At 46.3% G+C, this 17,267-nt stretch overlaps 1 protein-coding gene across 1 annotated transcript in view; it reads right to left on the bottom strand.

Annotated features, from left to right (window-relative positions):
- The window catches only part of LOXL1 (lysyl oxidase like 1), a 43,809-nt gene extending 33,771 nt beyond the window's left edge, over positions 1-10,038 (bottom strand). Inside the window, exon 1 of the mRNA XM_001379155.4 lies at positions 8,198-10,038. Within this exon, the coding sequence (XP_001379192.3) occupies positions 8,198-9,473 (1,276 nt within the window). The 5' untranslated portion in view covers positions 9,474-10,038. The remainder of the gene's footprint in view (positions 1-8,197) is intronic.
- Between the last annotated feature and the right edge of the window lie 7,229 nt (positions 10,039-17,267).

The raw sequence follows: 17,267 nt of genomic DNA, 5'->3' as shown, positions 1-17,267 counted from the left end.
GGCACAGGGAGAAAGGGTTTGACTTTGGCAAGGAGAGGGATCATTTATTCCCCTGACTGTGGACACATGAACGCAAACATATGGACATGAACTTTGAGACTAGAGCCAATGAGAAGAGAATGGGATGATGAGATATTGAAGAACTTTCAATTACAGAAGTGAGGAGAAGAGGGAGCTGCTGACAGATGGCTTCAATTTTCTCAGTAAAGTCTGAAGCCAGGTCTTCTAAGAGGAAGGGGGAGGGGTGGTGTAGGTGGTTTAAACAGAAAAAAGGCAGTTTTAAACTCACTTTGATGGGGAGTTTGGTAGGAAAAGAGTAAAAGAATTGGAAAAGCCTGGCCTTAGACATAATAGCTCTGTAACCCTGAGCAAAGTACTTAATTTCTCTGTTAAGACATAGATGAGAGGCAGTTGGGTGGCTCAGTGGATTGAGAACTAGGCCTTGAGATGGGAGGTCCTGGGTTCAAGTCTGACCTCTGATACTTTCTAGTGCCATATAACAGGGGCATCTGGGCAGCTCAGTGAATTGAGAGTCAGGCCTAGAGATGGGAGGTTCTGGGTTCAAATGTGACCTCAGATACTTATTTCCCAGCTGTGTGACCCTGGGCAAGTCATTTAACCCCCATTGCCTAGCCCTTACTGCTCTTTTTCCTTAGAACTAATATACAAAATTGATTCTAAGACAGAAGGGAAGGGCTTAAAAAAGACACCAATGGCCACAAGTGTTGGTGTAAGAAAATTTTTCCATACTGACCCAAATAATCTATATTCGCATGCATCCAATTTTCTATGCTTGACATGGAAGATAAAAAGATGGAATCAACCTGGCCCTCAAGAATATTACTAGTCTAATGGGCAGAAAGGACAGACATACAAATAACCACAATGTGAGCTAAGTGGAAAGAAGGCAGCCAGTGGAAGTGCTCTGATACATTGGAGAAAGGAATCCTTTCTGCAGAGGGAATCATGAAGGAAGTGGCATCAGAGCAGGCATTAACTTAAAAGAGAAGAGTCATAGGAATGGGACCTGGGGGCCAGCCAAGGGGCAGAACAAGAAGAGGGAATGAAGAGTGGCCAGTTTGGCTGGGAGAAATGCTCAGGTATAACCATCTCCTCTGAGAATCTTTCCCTGACCACTCTCTAGACTTTTTCAAATGACTTCTAAATGCTGGTCTTTCTCCAAGGCATGGCCCACTTTGCCTCCCCCAACTGGAATAAGTATTGCTTTCATTTTTGTCTTTACACTCTTAAAGTCCAGCAAGATGCCTTGCACATAGTAGGTGCTTTATAAATGGTTGGTGGATTTGAATTTGAACACAGGTTATAAGAAGGGGAAGTATTATGAGATGATTGGAAAGGTAGCTGGAAATCAGATTGTGGAGAGCCTTGAAGGATAGAAACATCACTGTCAACTGATCAAACACTTTCTCACAGTCACTGGATGATTAATCAATAAGGATAATGACCCTTAGAGGTAGTTAATGAATGATGATAGTTCTTTATTGTTATATAGTACTTTTTTTAAACCCTTACCTTCTGTCTTAGAATCAATAACTGTGTATTGGCTCCAAGGCAGAAGAGTGGTAAGGGCTAGGCAATGGGGGTCAAGTGACTTGCCCACGGTCACACAGCTGGGAAGTGTCTGAGACCAGATTTGAACCCAGGACCTCCCATCTCTAGGCCTGACTCTTAATCCACTGAGCTACCCAACTGTGCCCACTTTTAACTTTTCCTTTTTATTATCTCACTTGATCCAGTGTCCCAGTGAGGTCTATAGGGTAGCAAATGTTATCTAAATGTCCCATATGGAGAAACTGAGGGCCACAGACATGAAATGACCAATTTGAAGTCTCACTATCTAGCGGCTGAATGGAAACCAGACCCCCAGGATTCTGACCTTCCCAGCCAAGTCCTTCCCATTCAGCCACACTACGTCTTCACCCCTTGTTCCTAGCAATTGCCCTTGCTGAAACAGGCTAATAATAACAACTTAGATTCATCTAACCCTTTAAAGACTTTATAAATTGTTTCTCTCCAAAAACCTTGAGAGGTAGGTAGAAAACGATGCATTATCCCCACTTTATAGAAGAGCAAATTGAGGATCTGAGAGTTAGCCTGGAGTTAAGATTCAGTCAGTCAACAAGCACTTTCTATGTGTGAGGCACTGTGCTAAGTGCTGGGATACAGAAGATGGCAGAATCTGGGTGTTCACCCTTAGGGAGCTCCCATTTGAATTGGAATTGGGGAGAGAATATACAAACAACTCTGTAATACGGAGATATAGACAGAGGAACCTGGAAGTATTCTCAGAGGAAAGGTACCAGCCAGCCCTGGGGGCGAGGATGTTAGAAATGTCTCTGAAATTTGATCTCACTGACTATGGAAGCTGCTTTGAAAGGAGAAACCGCTCAGAACCTTTCGGGGAAGAAGTGATATATAGAACAAAGACCCTTGTTCTTGGAGTAAAAGGTTGTGGGTTCAAATCCCACCTCTGATGCTTATTATCTGGGTGACCTTGAATCAACTGCCACTTCTCTGGGTCTCAGTTTCCTTATCTTTAAAATGAGGGGTTAGACTAGATGGTCCCAAGACCCCTTCCTACTCTCCATCTGTGATGCTTAGAGAGGCCGTTCTGTTCCTGGAGGATGGGGAGAGGGTCGATATTCTGGCATTTGCCTCCCTCTCCCTCCCCTCATTTCAGTTGGAACCTTTGGTGTGCTGAGAAGAGTTCTGGAGAAACAGCTTAAGCCCCACACCGCCCACACTGAGCTGAGCCATCCCTCTGGGAGAACAAGACAAAAATGCTGGGCTGAGCAGTTGCTAGGTGACTCAGGCACATAAGGGGAAAATAAATCTAATCAGAGACATGTGGAGGTAGGAGGCATGGGTAAGTGGCCCCACCAGCAGGCAGGCCCAAGAATGGACATCCAGCCCTGGAACTCAGCCCCTCCAGATCAAGGCTGGGGCATCCAGGGAAGGGGTGTAAGACAAGACCTCATGGATGATTGTGGGGAGTGGGGGGATGGTAGGTACAGTATGGCAGGGATTAGCCCTGCCCACCTATGCTGAGGTCTGGGGCTTGAACTGCCAGGTGCTGTTTCCAGGACAGAGGGAAATGGTGACAGGGATGGGATTTTTAGAGCTCTAATATTCCAAGGCTGGATAGACCTTAGAGAGCTTTCTGGAGAGCCTTTTGCTTGTTTCTTTTGTTTTGGGCATAAAATGTCTTATTTTTCCATTCAAGAAAGGTGAGCTCTGACCCTGTCTTTGTTGCCAGTGTCTGTGGGACCTTAAGTAATCTGCCTTCTCGTTCTACAGCTGAAATTCTCCTTCTGTGAAAGGGGGGTGAGTGTTGAGAAGGGTGCTAACCCTGTCCTCTAACAGGGAAGAATGGGAAGAGGAGGCAAAGTTCTTGAGATCTTTCTTTGTCCTGACTTTGTCACTGTCACCCTGTGACCCCTGCCAAATCACATAAGGCCTCAGTTTCCTTCTCCAGCAAACTGGACTAATCTCTAAGGATCTGGTTCTTTGAAATGCTAAGGATATCTAGGGTGTTTTGAGTCCATAGAGGAGGCTGTACAGAGCCACTATATTATCAAGATGGCAGCCAGCCAAGAGTTCCTTCTTACTAGGGGTGGAGGACATTAGTAATGAAGTTTTCACTGAAGGAAGAATAAAGTAGACCCCACTCATCATGGAGAGGTCAAGTCAATGGACTCATAGGCTACTAATGGAGAGGTCAAGCCAATGGACTCATAGGCTACCAATGGAGAGGTCAAGCCAATGGACTCATAGGCTACTAATGGAGAGGTCAAGCCAATGGACTCATAGGCTACTAATGGAGAGGTCAAGCCAATGGACTCATAGGCTACCAATGGAGAGGTCAAGCCAATGGACTCATAGGCTACCAATGGAGAGGTCAAGTCAATCTACCAAAACTATCAGATTGTATAATCAAGAGAAATGGCCAAAAGCAGAGGAAAATCTGGCTGGTCTGAAGAACCTGATGGATGGGCCTGTGACTTAATAGGCTCCTTTTAAAATCTGTCTTTTAAATTTGTTCATTTCACTCATTCACTTATTTATTCACTCATATACTCATTCATTCATTCACATATTCCGGTATTCACTGGCTGCCTAGTACATCTAAGAGGCTATGGAATATATAGGAATATATGGAATATGGAAGATATAGGAATCTAGATAGTGCAATGGAAAGAGCACTGGCCCTGGAGTTAGGAAAACTCATCTTCCTGAGTTCAAATCTGACCTCAGACACTTACTAGCTGAGTGACCCTGGGGAGGTCATTTAACCTTGTTTGCCTCAGTTTCCTCATCTATAAAATGAGCTGGAGAAAGGAATAGCAAACTGCTCCAGTATCTCTGCCAAGAAAACCCCAAATGAGGTCACAGAGCCTAACCCAACAGGTTGAACAACAAGGGAAGATACAAGAGAAAACAAAGGTACAACCTCTCTGACAAGGGCTCTAACACATGCCACAGTATGAGATAAGGACTCAATAAGTGGTATGAATACAAAGGAGGGAGATAGTTAGGGAAGACATTTAGACTTTATTGGTTGGCAGAAAAGAGTTTGTAGGGCTCTAACTCCTTACTCTGGGGGAGGGAACATTGGTGTATGTAGGAACAGATTTCCTTTTGACTCAGTCTAAAATGAGAAATCTTATCTTCAAGTGCCTCATTCATTGTATCATGCCCATTGTCACTGATTGCTTGAAACTTGGACAGTCAAAAGGTCAATGTTGGCTCTGCATTCTGGTCCTAAATCCTCTACCCCCAAACTGGTTCCCTGAGGTCCTTTAGCCTATAATCCAGGGAGGCTCCCAGACTACCTGAGGACAAAACTGTACACATAGCTAGAGGGGAAGCATGTGCGAAAAGAAGAAAAGGGGAAGCAGGGTCACCTGAGGAGTCTATGAAATTGGAGAATGTCCTGTATGCCCCTCACATCCAAAGATATAGAGACCTCAGGCCATACCACCACTTAGGCTTTACGTATTTTAACTTGAATTTATATTATACTTTATTTGCATCCTCTGGTTTGACTCAACAACCTTATGAAGTAGACAACACCCCCATTTACACAAGAAGAAACTAAAGTGGAGATCTGTTCAAGTACCCATTGCTATTAAGTGGAAGAATTACAAAGTGAAGAGACCTGGTCCTGGAGTTAGGATGACCTGAGTTCAAATCCTACCTCAGATACTTATTAGCTCTGTGACCCTGAAGAAGCTACTTAATCTTGTTCAGTTCCTATCTCCTTTTCTGGGGATAATAATAGCATAACATGAATAATTTTAATAATAAAATTATATTAACAACTGCCTTACAGGGATCAAATGTTATAAAATGTTAAGCATTCTGCAAGTTTTAAAACAATATATAAATGTCAAATATTATTATTATTGTTTGATCATAGGTTAGCATTTTTTAGAAAAACCTGACATACAGGTGAGACTCATTTTAAGAAAAACTCACATAGGCACACTAATGTCTAAATGGCAAATCTGTCCAAGCATTCTGGAAAGCAATTTGGAATTAAGCAAAAAACGTGGTTAAAATGTGCAAATCCTTTGACCCAGAGATCTCATTGTTAGGCATATGTACCAAGGAGGTCACTAATGAAAAAAACAGCCCCAGATCCGCAGCACGGTGTTTGTAGTAGTAGAAAAACAAAAACCATCTGGAAATGAAGTAGATCCTCCCCAAATGGGACAGGACTAAACAAGTTGTAGTACATGCATATAATGAAATATTACTGCATAGTAAGAAATGATGACTCTAGAAAAGCATGGAGGACTCATATGAACTGATGTAAAATGAAGGAAGCAGAACCAGGAAAAGAATATGCATAATAATTGTAAATACACAAGTTCTCTTCAGAACAAAATGATTGAAATTGAATGCTGTGAAATAATCATGATCAAACTTGGCCCCAAAGAAGATATCGGAGAAGGCATCTCTCTCCTGCTGCCTTTTCTTTGCAAGGTGGGGGACTATAGGTATGGAATACTACCTACAATGTAAGCTGTTTTTTTTTTTAAACGTGTTGGCTCATTTTGCTGAACTCTCCTCCCCACTTTTTATTCTTTGTTATTAAGGATGATTCTCTGGAAGGTGGAGGAGGGAAGGCTATATTGGGATATATGGGTGATAAAAATAAAAGATATTAATAAACTTCTATTATAATTAGAAGAAAACCTAATACAGAAGTCTCTAAATTGACCAAACAAAAGAATTAGTAAAAAAAAGGAAGTAGAATTATATACTTTAAATTCTTCACTTTACAGAAAGAGTAACCACATGGTTCATCTCTTGAACTCCTCCCATGCTTTTGAAACAATATATATAATCTGATTTACAGCTGACTTCAAGGAACAAAAGCTGCCTTTTGCTGTATAAAGTGAGGTGCTCCTTGCTTCAGAAAGCAGGTGACCAGTGTTGATGACAGCCCTTCTAGCCTCCACAGTGAGGCATAAAGTGGCTTGAATTCCAGGGAAACAGCCTTATTCTGATTATAAATTAGAATGAAGCAGAAACTAGGGTGACAGATTTGGTTAGTTAAAATTACATAGAAACAGGAGTTTACAAGACAAATCCCTCAGGGATCTGCCTTCCAAGGGAGACCTTGAGGCTTAGCAAGGTCTGCTGTTACCTAGGAGACTCATCAGCCTAGCTGTTTCCATGACAACCATATTCAATTGGATTGGATGAGTGGGTAGAGAAGAGGCTTGTGTATAATGGTTAAAGGCACTGACCAATTACTTTGAAAGCCATGGGGCTGCAAAAGGGTTCTGGCTGGATCAGGATGAGCAGCTCCAACGCCCTTAGGAGCAATGGCCAAAGCTGTAGTGCTTGATGGGAGTGAAGTGAAAGATGGGCAATGGAAGACTTACATAAGGGACTAGCTGTCTATCTTGCTCCTAGTCTCACTCGAGTGCAAATAGAACCTTCTTTTCCTCTTGGAATCCCTTGTTCTCTTCAAGGATCTATTGAGGAACTACTTCCTACATAAGCCCCTTCCTGAGGTCCCTTTGCTTTCCATTTCCAAAATCATTTCTTCTATAGTCTGTATTATCTTATCTAAGTATGTGTTCACCCCCAACCTAGCACCCAAATATAATGTCAGTTCCTTGAGAACAAGTGATAGCTTGTTTTGTAGTTGTTCCCCCAGCCTCACCCCCCCCCCACCCCTGTGTCTAGCACAGCACCTAGTACAAAGAATCATTAGCACTAGAAGGGATTGTATCAACCCTGCTTACACATAAGGAAACTGAGGTTCAGAGAATAATAGTAAGAGTCTAATGAATGTTTGCTGATTTAATGCAACAGCCCTGTTTCCTGAAAGGTGAGCTCTCATTTCTTGAAAAGCTTCCGGTATCTGTGTGTGTCTGAGTGTGTAATCAAGATGATCTTGCACCTTTCTTTGCCTCTTCTACCAAGCTTTATTCTGGGGCAGGAGGAGGAGGGGGTTGAAGGTGGATCTGGTCCAACTCTTTCCTCATTTTGCAAACAAAGGCCAAGGAGGTCAAGTGACAAGTTCCAGGTCACACAAGTAATAAGCTTCCTAGACAGAATTTGAACCCAGGCCCTCAATCCAAAAGCCATATTCTTTGGGTGGCCTCCTCCCACTCTCCCTTCCATGTCTTGGAGTGGATCACAAAAGAGTTCACAAGGGGATACCATGTATTAAAAATGACCAAAAGGGAGGGATTGGGGCTGGGAGAGGTGTATCACCTTCCCCCATCCAAATTACCTTCTATGCACACAATACAGTATTTGCCTCTATGTACTTATATGTCTACACACACAAACATGTGTGTGTAGATATATTCTGTGTATTTCTGTATTGTTTCCCCTTGGGGTCAGGAAGGTTTCAGGTTGATCAGTCTCCCCAGCTACTGGTCTGGCACCCATAAATACTCCAGAGGGTTATGACTGGCAAATGATAACTTACACTTATCATGGACTATGGAGTTTGATAGGGCAACCCTATGAAGTAGGGAAGGCAAATGATATCCCCATTTTACAGGTGAGGAAACTAAGGTTTGTGAACTTGCCCAAGTATCCCCACCTCTCCGGACCTGCGTTCTTGTTAGTATCACGCACTGCATTAAGGGATCTCCCGGGCCATCCATTTGGATTGGGATCTCTTCTGGGGGTGCCCAGTACTCACCTCGTCCATTCTGGTTGGGCCTATACACGCTGCCCACGCTGACCCGGCCTTGCTGGGCGCCCTGTCTGTCCCCATTTAATGGGGGAGCTTCGGAGCTTCTGATGGGCAGGTAGGGTTCCGGCCTTGGGGCACTGCCGTAGGGTTCCAGGACCCGGAATGGTGGCTGAGGCTCTACCACTCTAGGCGGAATGTAAGTTTCTGGGGGCACATTGGCATACGGTGACTGCCAGCCCAGGCGGGGATCGGTCACATAGCCTGGACCCAAGCCTGGGGAGGAGCCCCCGTTCACCTGTGGGGTGTCGGGAGCAGCAGCCACTTGGCCTGGCACCACCTGGCCTGGGACCGCGTTGTAAGTGTCCTGGTAAGCTTGATCAAAGTTCGTGGTTCCCTCGTGGTACAGACTGTGGGAATACCTCCGGTCCAACCCATCGGAAGGCTGGGGTTGGGGCTGAGGCTGGGGCTGGGGCTGGGGCTGGGGCATTGGCATGAGGGGCATCTCCTGGGCTGGATAGAAGCCCTGAGGCTGATACGGGGCCTGCTCCTCCCCGTACTCCTCATACCTCAGCCGGGGCTGGAAGGGGTAGATGACCCCAGCCGAGGCCACTGCGGCGGCCCCGGCCCCAGGACCACCTCCTGCGCTCCGGTAATACACGTAGCTCTCATCGTAGGCCCGGGGGGACTGCTCGTAAGTCTCATACTGACTGACAAAGGGGGGTTGGGGGTAGGGGTACTGCTGCTGGTAAGATGGCTGCCGGTAGGTGGTCTGAGCGAAGGCGGAGGCTGAGGCAGAGGCTGAGGCTGAGGCTGATGAGACGGAGGAGGAGGCGGAGCTCGCCTGGCGTTGCCGGGAAACCGAGGTGCGGGCCCTGGCCATCCCAGTGCCGTCCCCGACGGCCACTTCCCTCCAGTTGTCTGGCACCTGGCCGAAGCCGAACGGGTGCCTGGCCTGCCCTCGAATGGTATCCGAGCCGGCCCTCACGGGCAGTGAGGGGGCCTGCCTGCGGATGGGGCGGCCGGGGCTCCTGCGGCCGGTGGTCTGCTGGGCCCCGGCCAGGAGCACCTGGGAACTGCTGCCGTCGGGGAGCGCGGCGCCCGCAGGCAGATACTCTGAGCCCGAGTTCAGGAGGCTGTACACCCGTCCGTTGTTCTCCCACTGGATCATCTGTCTCCAGGGGCTGGCGTCCGAGCTCTGCTGCTGTTGCAGCTGCTGCCCGCGGGTCACTAGGAAGAGCCCGCAGCCCAAGAGCGCCCAGAACTCCCAGGAGACTCGGGCCATGGTCTCTGCGGCGTCCGTCTCCTGCCTGCCTCCCCGGGGACTGGCCTAGCGGCGTGGGCCACGAACGGCAGCGACGCCCCTTCTCCCAAGGCCCCCACCTCCCGACGTGTCTGGCCCTCCCTTCCCCGAGGCGTTGTGGGCAGCTCCTTTCCGGCCGGGGCTCCTAGCGCTGCCCATCCCGGGCCAGTCCCGAACGGGAGGGTTCCCGGGCCAGCAGCATGGTGAGACCAGGCGAGGCTAGGCGAGGAGCCGAGAGGCAGCAGCGGGCAGCAGGAAGAGAGGCACCGAGGCGAGGCTGGCCGGGCCCGGGGGCTCCGTCTGGGGCAAGGCAGCAGGACAGGACTCAGGGGCTGGAGGTGGAGCCACTCCCTGCAGATCTGGCCCCAAGGCCAGGACCACCGCCGGGAGGGGCTTTACATGGCTCCCGTGCGGAATGGGGGCGGAGGGGGGGGGGACTGGCCAGCTGCCTCCTCCCTCCTTCCCTCCTCCCTCTTTCTCTCTCTCCGTGGGTCTGGGGCCAGCCGGGCTGGCTCTTTCCCACTCTGAATGAATAAGCAACAAGCTGTGAAAAGTTTGGAAGTTTCAGAGCAGCCTGCTCCGTTTGGGGGCTCCGCCTCTGGGCCCTATTGCCCGTCGGGTTTCAGCTATGCGGCTGGCCCCCGAGGCGCCTGGCCCTTGCTCTCTGCTCTTCAAGCCAAGGGGTGGGGGGGGCACCTTTCTCTGGTGAAGAAACAAGCAAGCAGTCCCAGGGAAGAGGAAGGACAGGGTAGCGACCTTGGGAGTGCAGGAAGAAAGGGGAAGAATCTCTGGTTCAGCTCTCTCCTAGCCAAGGGGATTCCCAAGGACAACTGGGAATCCAAAGCCAGAAGGGGGGCATTTACCCCTTCGAGCTGTTTTCGAGCCTGAGAGGCTTCCTTTTCACGCACTCTTCTCTTTGTAGAGGGGCCTTAGCCTGTACCCTGTTGTTCAAAGAGCCTTGGGTTTATAAGGCAGAAGGTATCATAGGATCATAATTTAGAGTTGGGAAGGACCTCTGGGGACATGTAGATCAATTCCTTCGTTGTACCGAGAAGGAAAAAGAATATTGGCTGCAGGTTGCACATAGGTAGCAAGTGGCAGGGCTAAGTGATTAATTGAATGAAAAAGACATTTATTAAGCACTTACTATGTCGCAAACTGAGCACTGTGCTCAGCTGAGATTTGAACTCAGGTCCTCTGAGCAACTTCATACATTGGGCCATTTAAACGCCAATGGATCTTCTCAGTGTGATTTATTGGAAAGATCACCAGGTTTGAAAAGTAAGAGGACCAGGTTCTGAAGTCCTGTTTTGCTTCCTATTGCTTGTGTGATCTTGGGAAAGTCATTTCCCTTTTTACATCTCAATATCTTTCTTTGTAAAATGAAGAGACAAGACTGGATGATGATGTTAGGCTTCCTTTTAGTTCCCAAAGTTATAATCCTTTCCTACCAGCTCTCAAGATGATCTCCACCATTTAAGCTATGTCCTAGAATCCCTGCCTTCTGCCTCTGGTCCTCCACACTTTCTGGCTCCACCCAATTATTTCAGCAGCAAACAAGCAATCATTCATTCCAAGCTGAAGGGGACCTCAGAGGTCATCTAACCCAGCCCCCTCATTTTGCAAAGGAGAAAACCTAAGCCCAAAAAAGTTAAGTGGTCACACAGCTGATAAGTGTCTGAGGGGGAATTAAAACCCAGGCTTTCTGGACATCAAGCCTAACATTCTATCCCTTAATGGTCCAAGGCAGTATTCCAGTATCTTCCCTTCCCTTCCCTTCCCTTCCCTTCCCTTCCCTTCCCTTCCCTTCCCTTCCCTTCCCTTCCCTTCCCTTCCCTTCCCTTCCCTTCCCTTCCCTTCCCTTCCCTTCCCTTCCCTTCCCTTCCCTTCCCTTCCCTTCCCTTCCCTTCTCTCTGTTTCTTTCATTCTTGGTATCTTCCTTTTTTCTTTCTTTTTCTTTTTCTTTTTCTCTTTCTCTTTTCCCTTTCCTTCCTCCCTCCCTCCCTCCCTCCCTCCCTCCCTCCCTCCCTTCCTTCCTTCCTTCCTTCCTTCCTTCCTTCCTTCCTTCCTTCCTTCCTTCCTTCCTTCCTTCCTTCCTTCCTTCCTTCCTTCCTTCCTTCCTTCCTTCCTTCTTTCCTTCCTTCCTCCCTTCCTCCCTCCCTTCCTCCCTCCCTCCCTCTCTCCCTTCCCTCCCTCCCTCCCTCCCTTCCTTCCTTCCTTCCTTCCTTCCTTCCTTCCTTCCTTCCTTCCTTCCTTCCTTCCTTCCTTCCTTCCTTCCTTCCTTCCTTCCTTCCTTCCTTCCTTCCTTCCTTCCTTCCTTCCTTCCTTCCTTTCCTCCTTCCTTCCTTCTTTTTCTTTGTTTCTTTTTCTCTCTGTCTCTAGCTCCACTCTATTGCTACCTCCTCTCTGATGTGATAACCTTTGCCCTCAATACTCATAGATCTGGGGATGTATTTCCTAGAGGAAATTGCTAGGCAGATCTCTCTCTTTAATGTCTGCCCCAGGGGGCTCAGAGGGAGCTGGACCCTTTTAGATCCAAAAGTAATCTCCAAACTTCATCTTGGCCATTTTAACTTTAGACTTTAACTCTGGGCAGTGAGAGGGTAGAAGGGAGGTGTGGTGGGAAGTGGGTAGACTGCAATCCAGGAAAGGATTCACCATAGACCAGGAATCAGGAGATCCTCTGAGTGCAAGTCAAAATTCTGACACCAAATTCTTACCCTAATCTAGGATTCTTTGAATCTCAGCCCCACTCCCATATGCCCTTTAGAAGAAGAATTAATAGGAAACATAGGGACCTGGCAGCTAAGTGGTGCAGTAGGTAGAATGCTGAGCCTAGATTCAGGAAGAACTGAGTTCAAATGTGACATCCCATATTTATTAGCTATATGACCCTGGGCAAGTCACTTAACCTTGTTTGCATTCCCTCAGCTATAAAATGAGCTGGAGAAGGAAATGGGGAAGCACTTCAATATCTTTGCCAAGAAACCCCCAAATGGGTTGGATACTACTTACTAACAACAGGGAAGTGAAAAGAGAAGAAAGGGAAACTAGACTCAAGTTTTTTGGAAGCTGGACAATTATCCCCTTGGGAACCAAGCATTTAGACCTTAAAAGAGGCAGAAAGACTTACTAGTTAGAATCAGGGAGACATAGATTCAGACTCTACCTTTTATATTTGGCAGCTGTCTAATCATGGGGCAAGTCGTGTAATCTTGCTGTGTCTCAGGAAACTTTTTAAAAGACTAAATATTAGCAAGAAAAGGATGGTAAAGAAGTCAGATTTAGGAATCAGGGGTCCTGGAATCAAATTCTGGATCTGCTAATTAGTGTTTCCTAGGTGACTTTAGGTAAGTTTCTCTCTGGTCCTCAGATCTTCTTCTATAAAACGAATGGGTTGGACTCAATGGCCTCTGGGGAAACTTACATCTCTAAATCCATGATCCTATGAAATTATAGAGAAGTTACAACCTGTTTGGGTGGAGGGAATACTTAAACACTTTTATCATGAATTTCTGTAAGGTCTCAGGAGGATGCCTGACATGACCTAGGTAACCCCCAAAATTACCTCTGCCATTTTTTTGTCTCTAGCTATAAATCTGAATTCCGCCAAGTATGGATTGCCCTCCAGGCAAAAACCTTGAGGTACAAAAAAATATATTACGGGAGCAGTGAGGTGGCACAGTGCCAGGCCTGGAGTTGGGAGGATCCAGGTTCAAATTTGGTCTCAGATACTTCCTAGCTGTGTGACCCTGGACAAGTCACTTTATTCTGTTTGCCTAGACCTTGCCTTTCTGTTTTAAAGTTGCTACTAAGACAGAAAAAGGTTTTGTTTTTTTTAAAGTATATTATGGATCTGACATGTACACACTGGAAAACTCAAAGGCAGAATCACTCCTGAAAACTGGAGGAAGGATGTTATCTCAGGGCTATTGGCCAAAGTTGACTTGTACTCCTAAACCTCATTTCTCTGCCACCAGAGGTGAATTCGACTCTTGTTCAAGGGAACAAGCAATGCCATCCTACTAGCCAAGTTTCCAGAGGCTGGTAGGCCCCCATGACTCCTCCTTCTGCCTCTGAGATGAGTCCAAAGTGCAGGCTGTCCCTGGAATGCCCAGAACCATGCCCGACTCCCCTGGAGGGAGAAAGATGAGGTCAGCTCCCCACACCAGCCCCTGAACTCAAGCTTACTCCAGTGGAGTGCTTGGTTTTCCTGTCCAGAGCCATCCAACAGGGACACAGCTGGAAATCTTCACCCCTCCATGCACTGCCCCCCCAAGGCAAGGGGAACACACCCAACATCTAGGGAGATTCAGAGCTAGCTAAATCTCAACTTTGTGGACTCTACCCAGACCACTCCAACCCCTTGTCAGCTGCTGTCATAGTCATTGACACATTTCCCTAAAGCAGTCAGGCAAAGTGGGGCAAGCCTTAGGAGAATCCAGGTCCAAGAGTTATTTTTGCAATCCCATGGTTCCAGCCCACTGTTCTTACTGGGTTGCATTCTCAATTTGGGCATTCCATGAAATGACTGCATAGTTGTCTTATTTGTTCTTTCCTTGAGCTTCTAATTGGGAAGGGTAGATAGAAAAAGACGACAAACTATTCTCATTCCATTGGCCATTAGGGAAATTCCTTTTGGTGCCAAAAACATGGCCATATCCTCTCTCTTTGTCTTTCTTTTTTTGTCTCTCTCTCTCCATCTATCTCTCACTGTCTCTGTCTCTATCTAGCTGTCTCTGTTTCTCTCTCTCTTTTCTCCTCTCTCTCTCTCCCTCTCTCTCTCTCCCCTTCCTTCTCTCTCTCTCCCCCGCCTCCTTTCTCTCTCTGTTTCTCTGTGTCTCTCTCCATTTCTTCCCTATATTTTTCTCAGGGTTGGAAGGGATGGACCAAAGAGGTTATTTAGTCTTATCCAATCCCTGAACAATGATCCTCTCCATAGCAATCACCCAGACTTCTCTGGAAGACCATTAGTGAAAGGCACCCTTTCTATTTCCCAAATTGAACCATTCTACTTCTGGACACCTAAAATATTTAGGAAGATTGTTCTCCTTATTTCAAGGCTAACTTTTGTCTTCACAGCTTCTTCTATTGATCTTACATCTTTCCTCTCAAGCAATATAATTCTTATCATGATAGGTCTTTAAAAACTTGAAGATAACTCAAATCCAACCTCCTCTTTGTCTTATAATCCATGAACCTGTCTAGGTTTTGTTTTGTTTTGTTTTGTTTTTCCATTGGAACTTTTCTCCAATGGGTCTTGCTCCACCCCCACCTCTACAGAAGTTCTGTGCTTGAGAAATGGATTTCTTGAACCCAAACCTAAAACCAAACACCAGGACTTAAAAATAGTAGAACTGGAGGGAAGATGTTGTTTGAGCTCCAAGTCCCTTATTTTACATATGAGACTTAGAGAGGTATCAAGTGACTTGCCCCCAAACCTAGAGCTAGTAAGTGACAGACCTGGACTCCAGGGTTCTCCTCTTTTGCCCATGTCTTCTCTCCCTTCTGCATGATGGAATTCCTCCAGAGTGAAGACAGACTCAGGGTTCGCCTCACTTTGTCAGATATGCCGCTGTGGCTTTCCTGGGGCAGTGGCTATGGTTGGAACCCCTGGAAACTTGGCTAAGGGCCAGTAATAACAAGCATTTCCCAATATCCCTTCTTTTGTTGAAATGGCCTTCTGCTTATGGGCTTATGGGGCTCGCTCCCTGCCCACCCAAATGGCAACCCTCCCAAAACACTCAGATTTTCTATTCCAATCAGCTAATCTTCTGGGATTTTACTTGTTGGCATTTTTAGTATATCTCTCTTGTACTCTCTCCCTTCTCCTTCACCAGAGCCTACATTTAGGGCATTTCAGGCTCTCAAAAACCTTGACTTCTCAAGTTCAATGACTCCCTCTCACTTTCAGGCAATATGAGTCTTCCTGACTTAAAGCTGGCTTCATCTGACTCCCACTTAATTGCCCAGCTTTATTCCACAGGTTTCTCGGTCACTCACTTTGAGTTCCAGCCAAATCTGAATCTGACCATGAGTTGATCAATAAATACAACCCATTTCCTGCCTTCATCCCTTCACATAGGCTGCCTCTGAATTTGAGTTCTCTGCCTCGAAGAATCTTTCTCTTCCCAGCTCAGGTCCAGTATCACTCCATCCAGGAAGCCCTTATCTCCCTGCAAAGTATTCTGTCTTTTCTCAAAAATTCCTAAAACCTGTTGGACCTTTCCTGTGCCCCAATTATGCTTGAACTTATGGACATATCATAACCCCCCTGATTGAAGGTAATCCCCTTGAAGGCAGGCTGTTTTAAATTTTTGTTTCCTCAAGTCTAGGATAGTGCTTAGCACATGGGAGGTGACTCAGAAAAACTTGTTAAAATTGAATTGATTTAGAGCTGAAGGGATCAATCTTCCCCTTATTTTATAACTGAGGAAATTAAGACCCACCCAGAAAGATAAGTGATTTGTCCAAGGTCACACAGATAATATAAGGAGCTGAATAAGGATTCAAACCTTAGTTCTATGGGCTCTAAAATCAGGGAATCGGGGATATCTATATTCCACCAACCCATCCTCTCTTCAAAAACCATCTCTCTGGGGCCGCTTGGTGGCTTAGTGTATAGAGTTATATCTGGAGATGAGAGATCTTGGGTTCAAATCTGGTCTCAGATGCTTCCTAGCTGTATGACCTTGGACAAGTCACTTAATCCTGATTACCTAGCTCTTACCTCTCTTCTGTCTTATAATAATACTAAGACAAAAGGTAAAGGTTTTTAAAAATCTCTCTTTGATGAGGGCTTCCTACTCCATCCCAGCATCTTGCCATTGAGTGTTAGTATGTATGTGCATGTGTGCTTACTGGTGTGTTTCTTAGGCATTGATTATGGGCTCCACAAGGACAAGACTGTGTCCTCTCATCAGACTCGAACCTCCTAAGGGTGAGGACTTCTCTCCTCACACCAGGGCAGGAGTTTCCCAAGGTCAGGGAGCCATGTTTTCCTTCTAGCCATTTCTAGGTCATGCTGCCTATGCTCTGATCTTCTTCTATGGACAGAATTGAGATTCTCTGCCCTGAGACCTTCTTGGGCTCTGATTTAATGAGCTTTCACTTTATAAAGGTCAGAGCTCTATCCACTCAGTTTTTCACATGTGGTCCCCTTTATGAGTTTTCTTTCCCTATTAGATTATAAGATTCTTGAAGGCAGTGACTGCCCTGTGTTTGTTATTTTTATCTCTAGTATTTAATATAGTGGCTGGTGCATAAGAAGCCCTTAATCATTTTTTTCCCTTTCCTTTCCTTTCCTTTCCTTTCCTTTCCTTTCCTTTCTTTCCTTTCCTTTCCTTTCCTTTCCTTTCCTTTCCTTTCCTTTCCTTTCCTTTCCTTTCCTTTCCTTTCCTTTCCTTTCCTTTCCTTTCCTTTCCTTTCCTTTCCTTTCCTTTCCTTTCCTTTCCTTTCCTTTCCTTTCCTTTCCTTTCCTTTCCTTTCCTTTCCTTTCCTTTCCTTTCCTTTCCTTTCCTTTCCTTTCCTTTCCTTTCCTTTCCTTTCCTCCCTGTCTCTCTTTCTCTTTCTTTCTCTCTCTTCTTCCTTCCTTCCTTCCTTCCTTCCTTCCTTCCTTCCTTCCTTCCTTCCTTCCTTCCTTCCTTCCTTCCTTCCTTCCTTCCTTCCTTCCTTCCTCTCCCCTTTTCTTCTTACCTTTTCCCTGGTTTCCCTTCTCTTTCATCTCCTTTCTTTTCTCCTCTCATCTCCCCTCTTCTGACTTTTCTTCTCCTTTCC

The sequence above is a fragment of the Monodelphis domestica genome, chromosome 1, assembly GCF_027887165.1.
Source record: "Monodelphis domestica isolate mMonDom1 chromosome 1, mMonDom1.pri, whole genome shotgun sequence".
NCBI classification, from domain to species: Eukaryota; Metazoa; Chordata; class Mammalia; order Didelphimorphia; family Didelphidae; genus Monodelphis; species Monodelphis domestica.
Note: the sequence above shows the minus strand (reverse complement) of the source record. Positions and strands in the feature narration are given on the sequence as shown.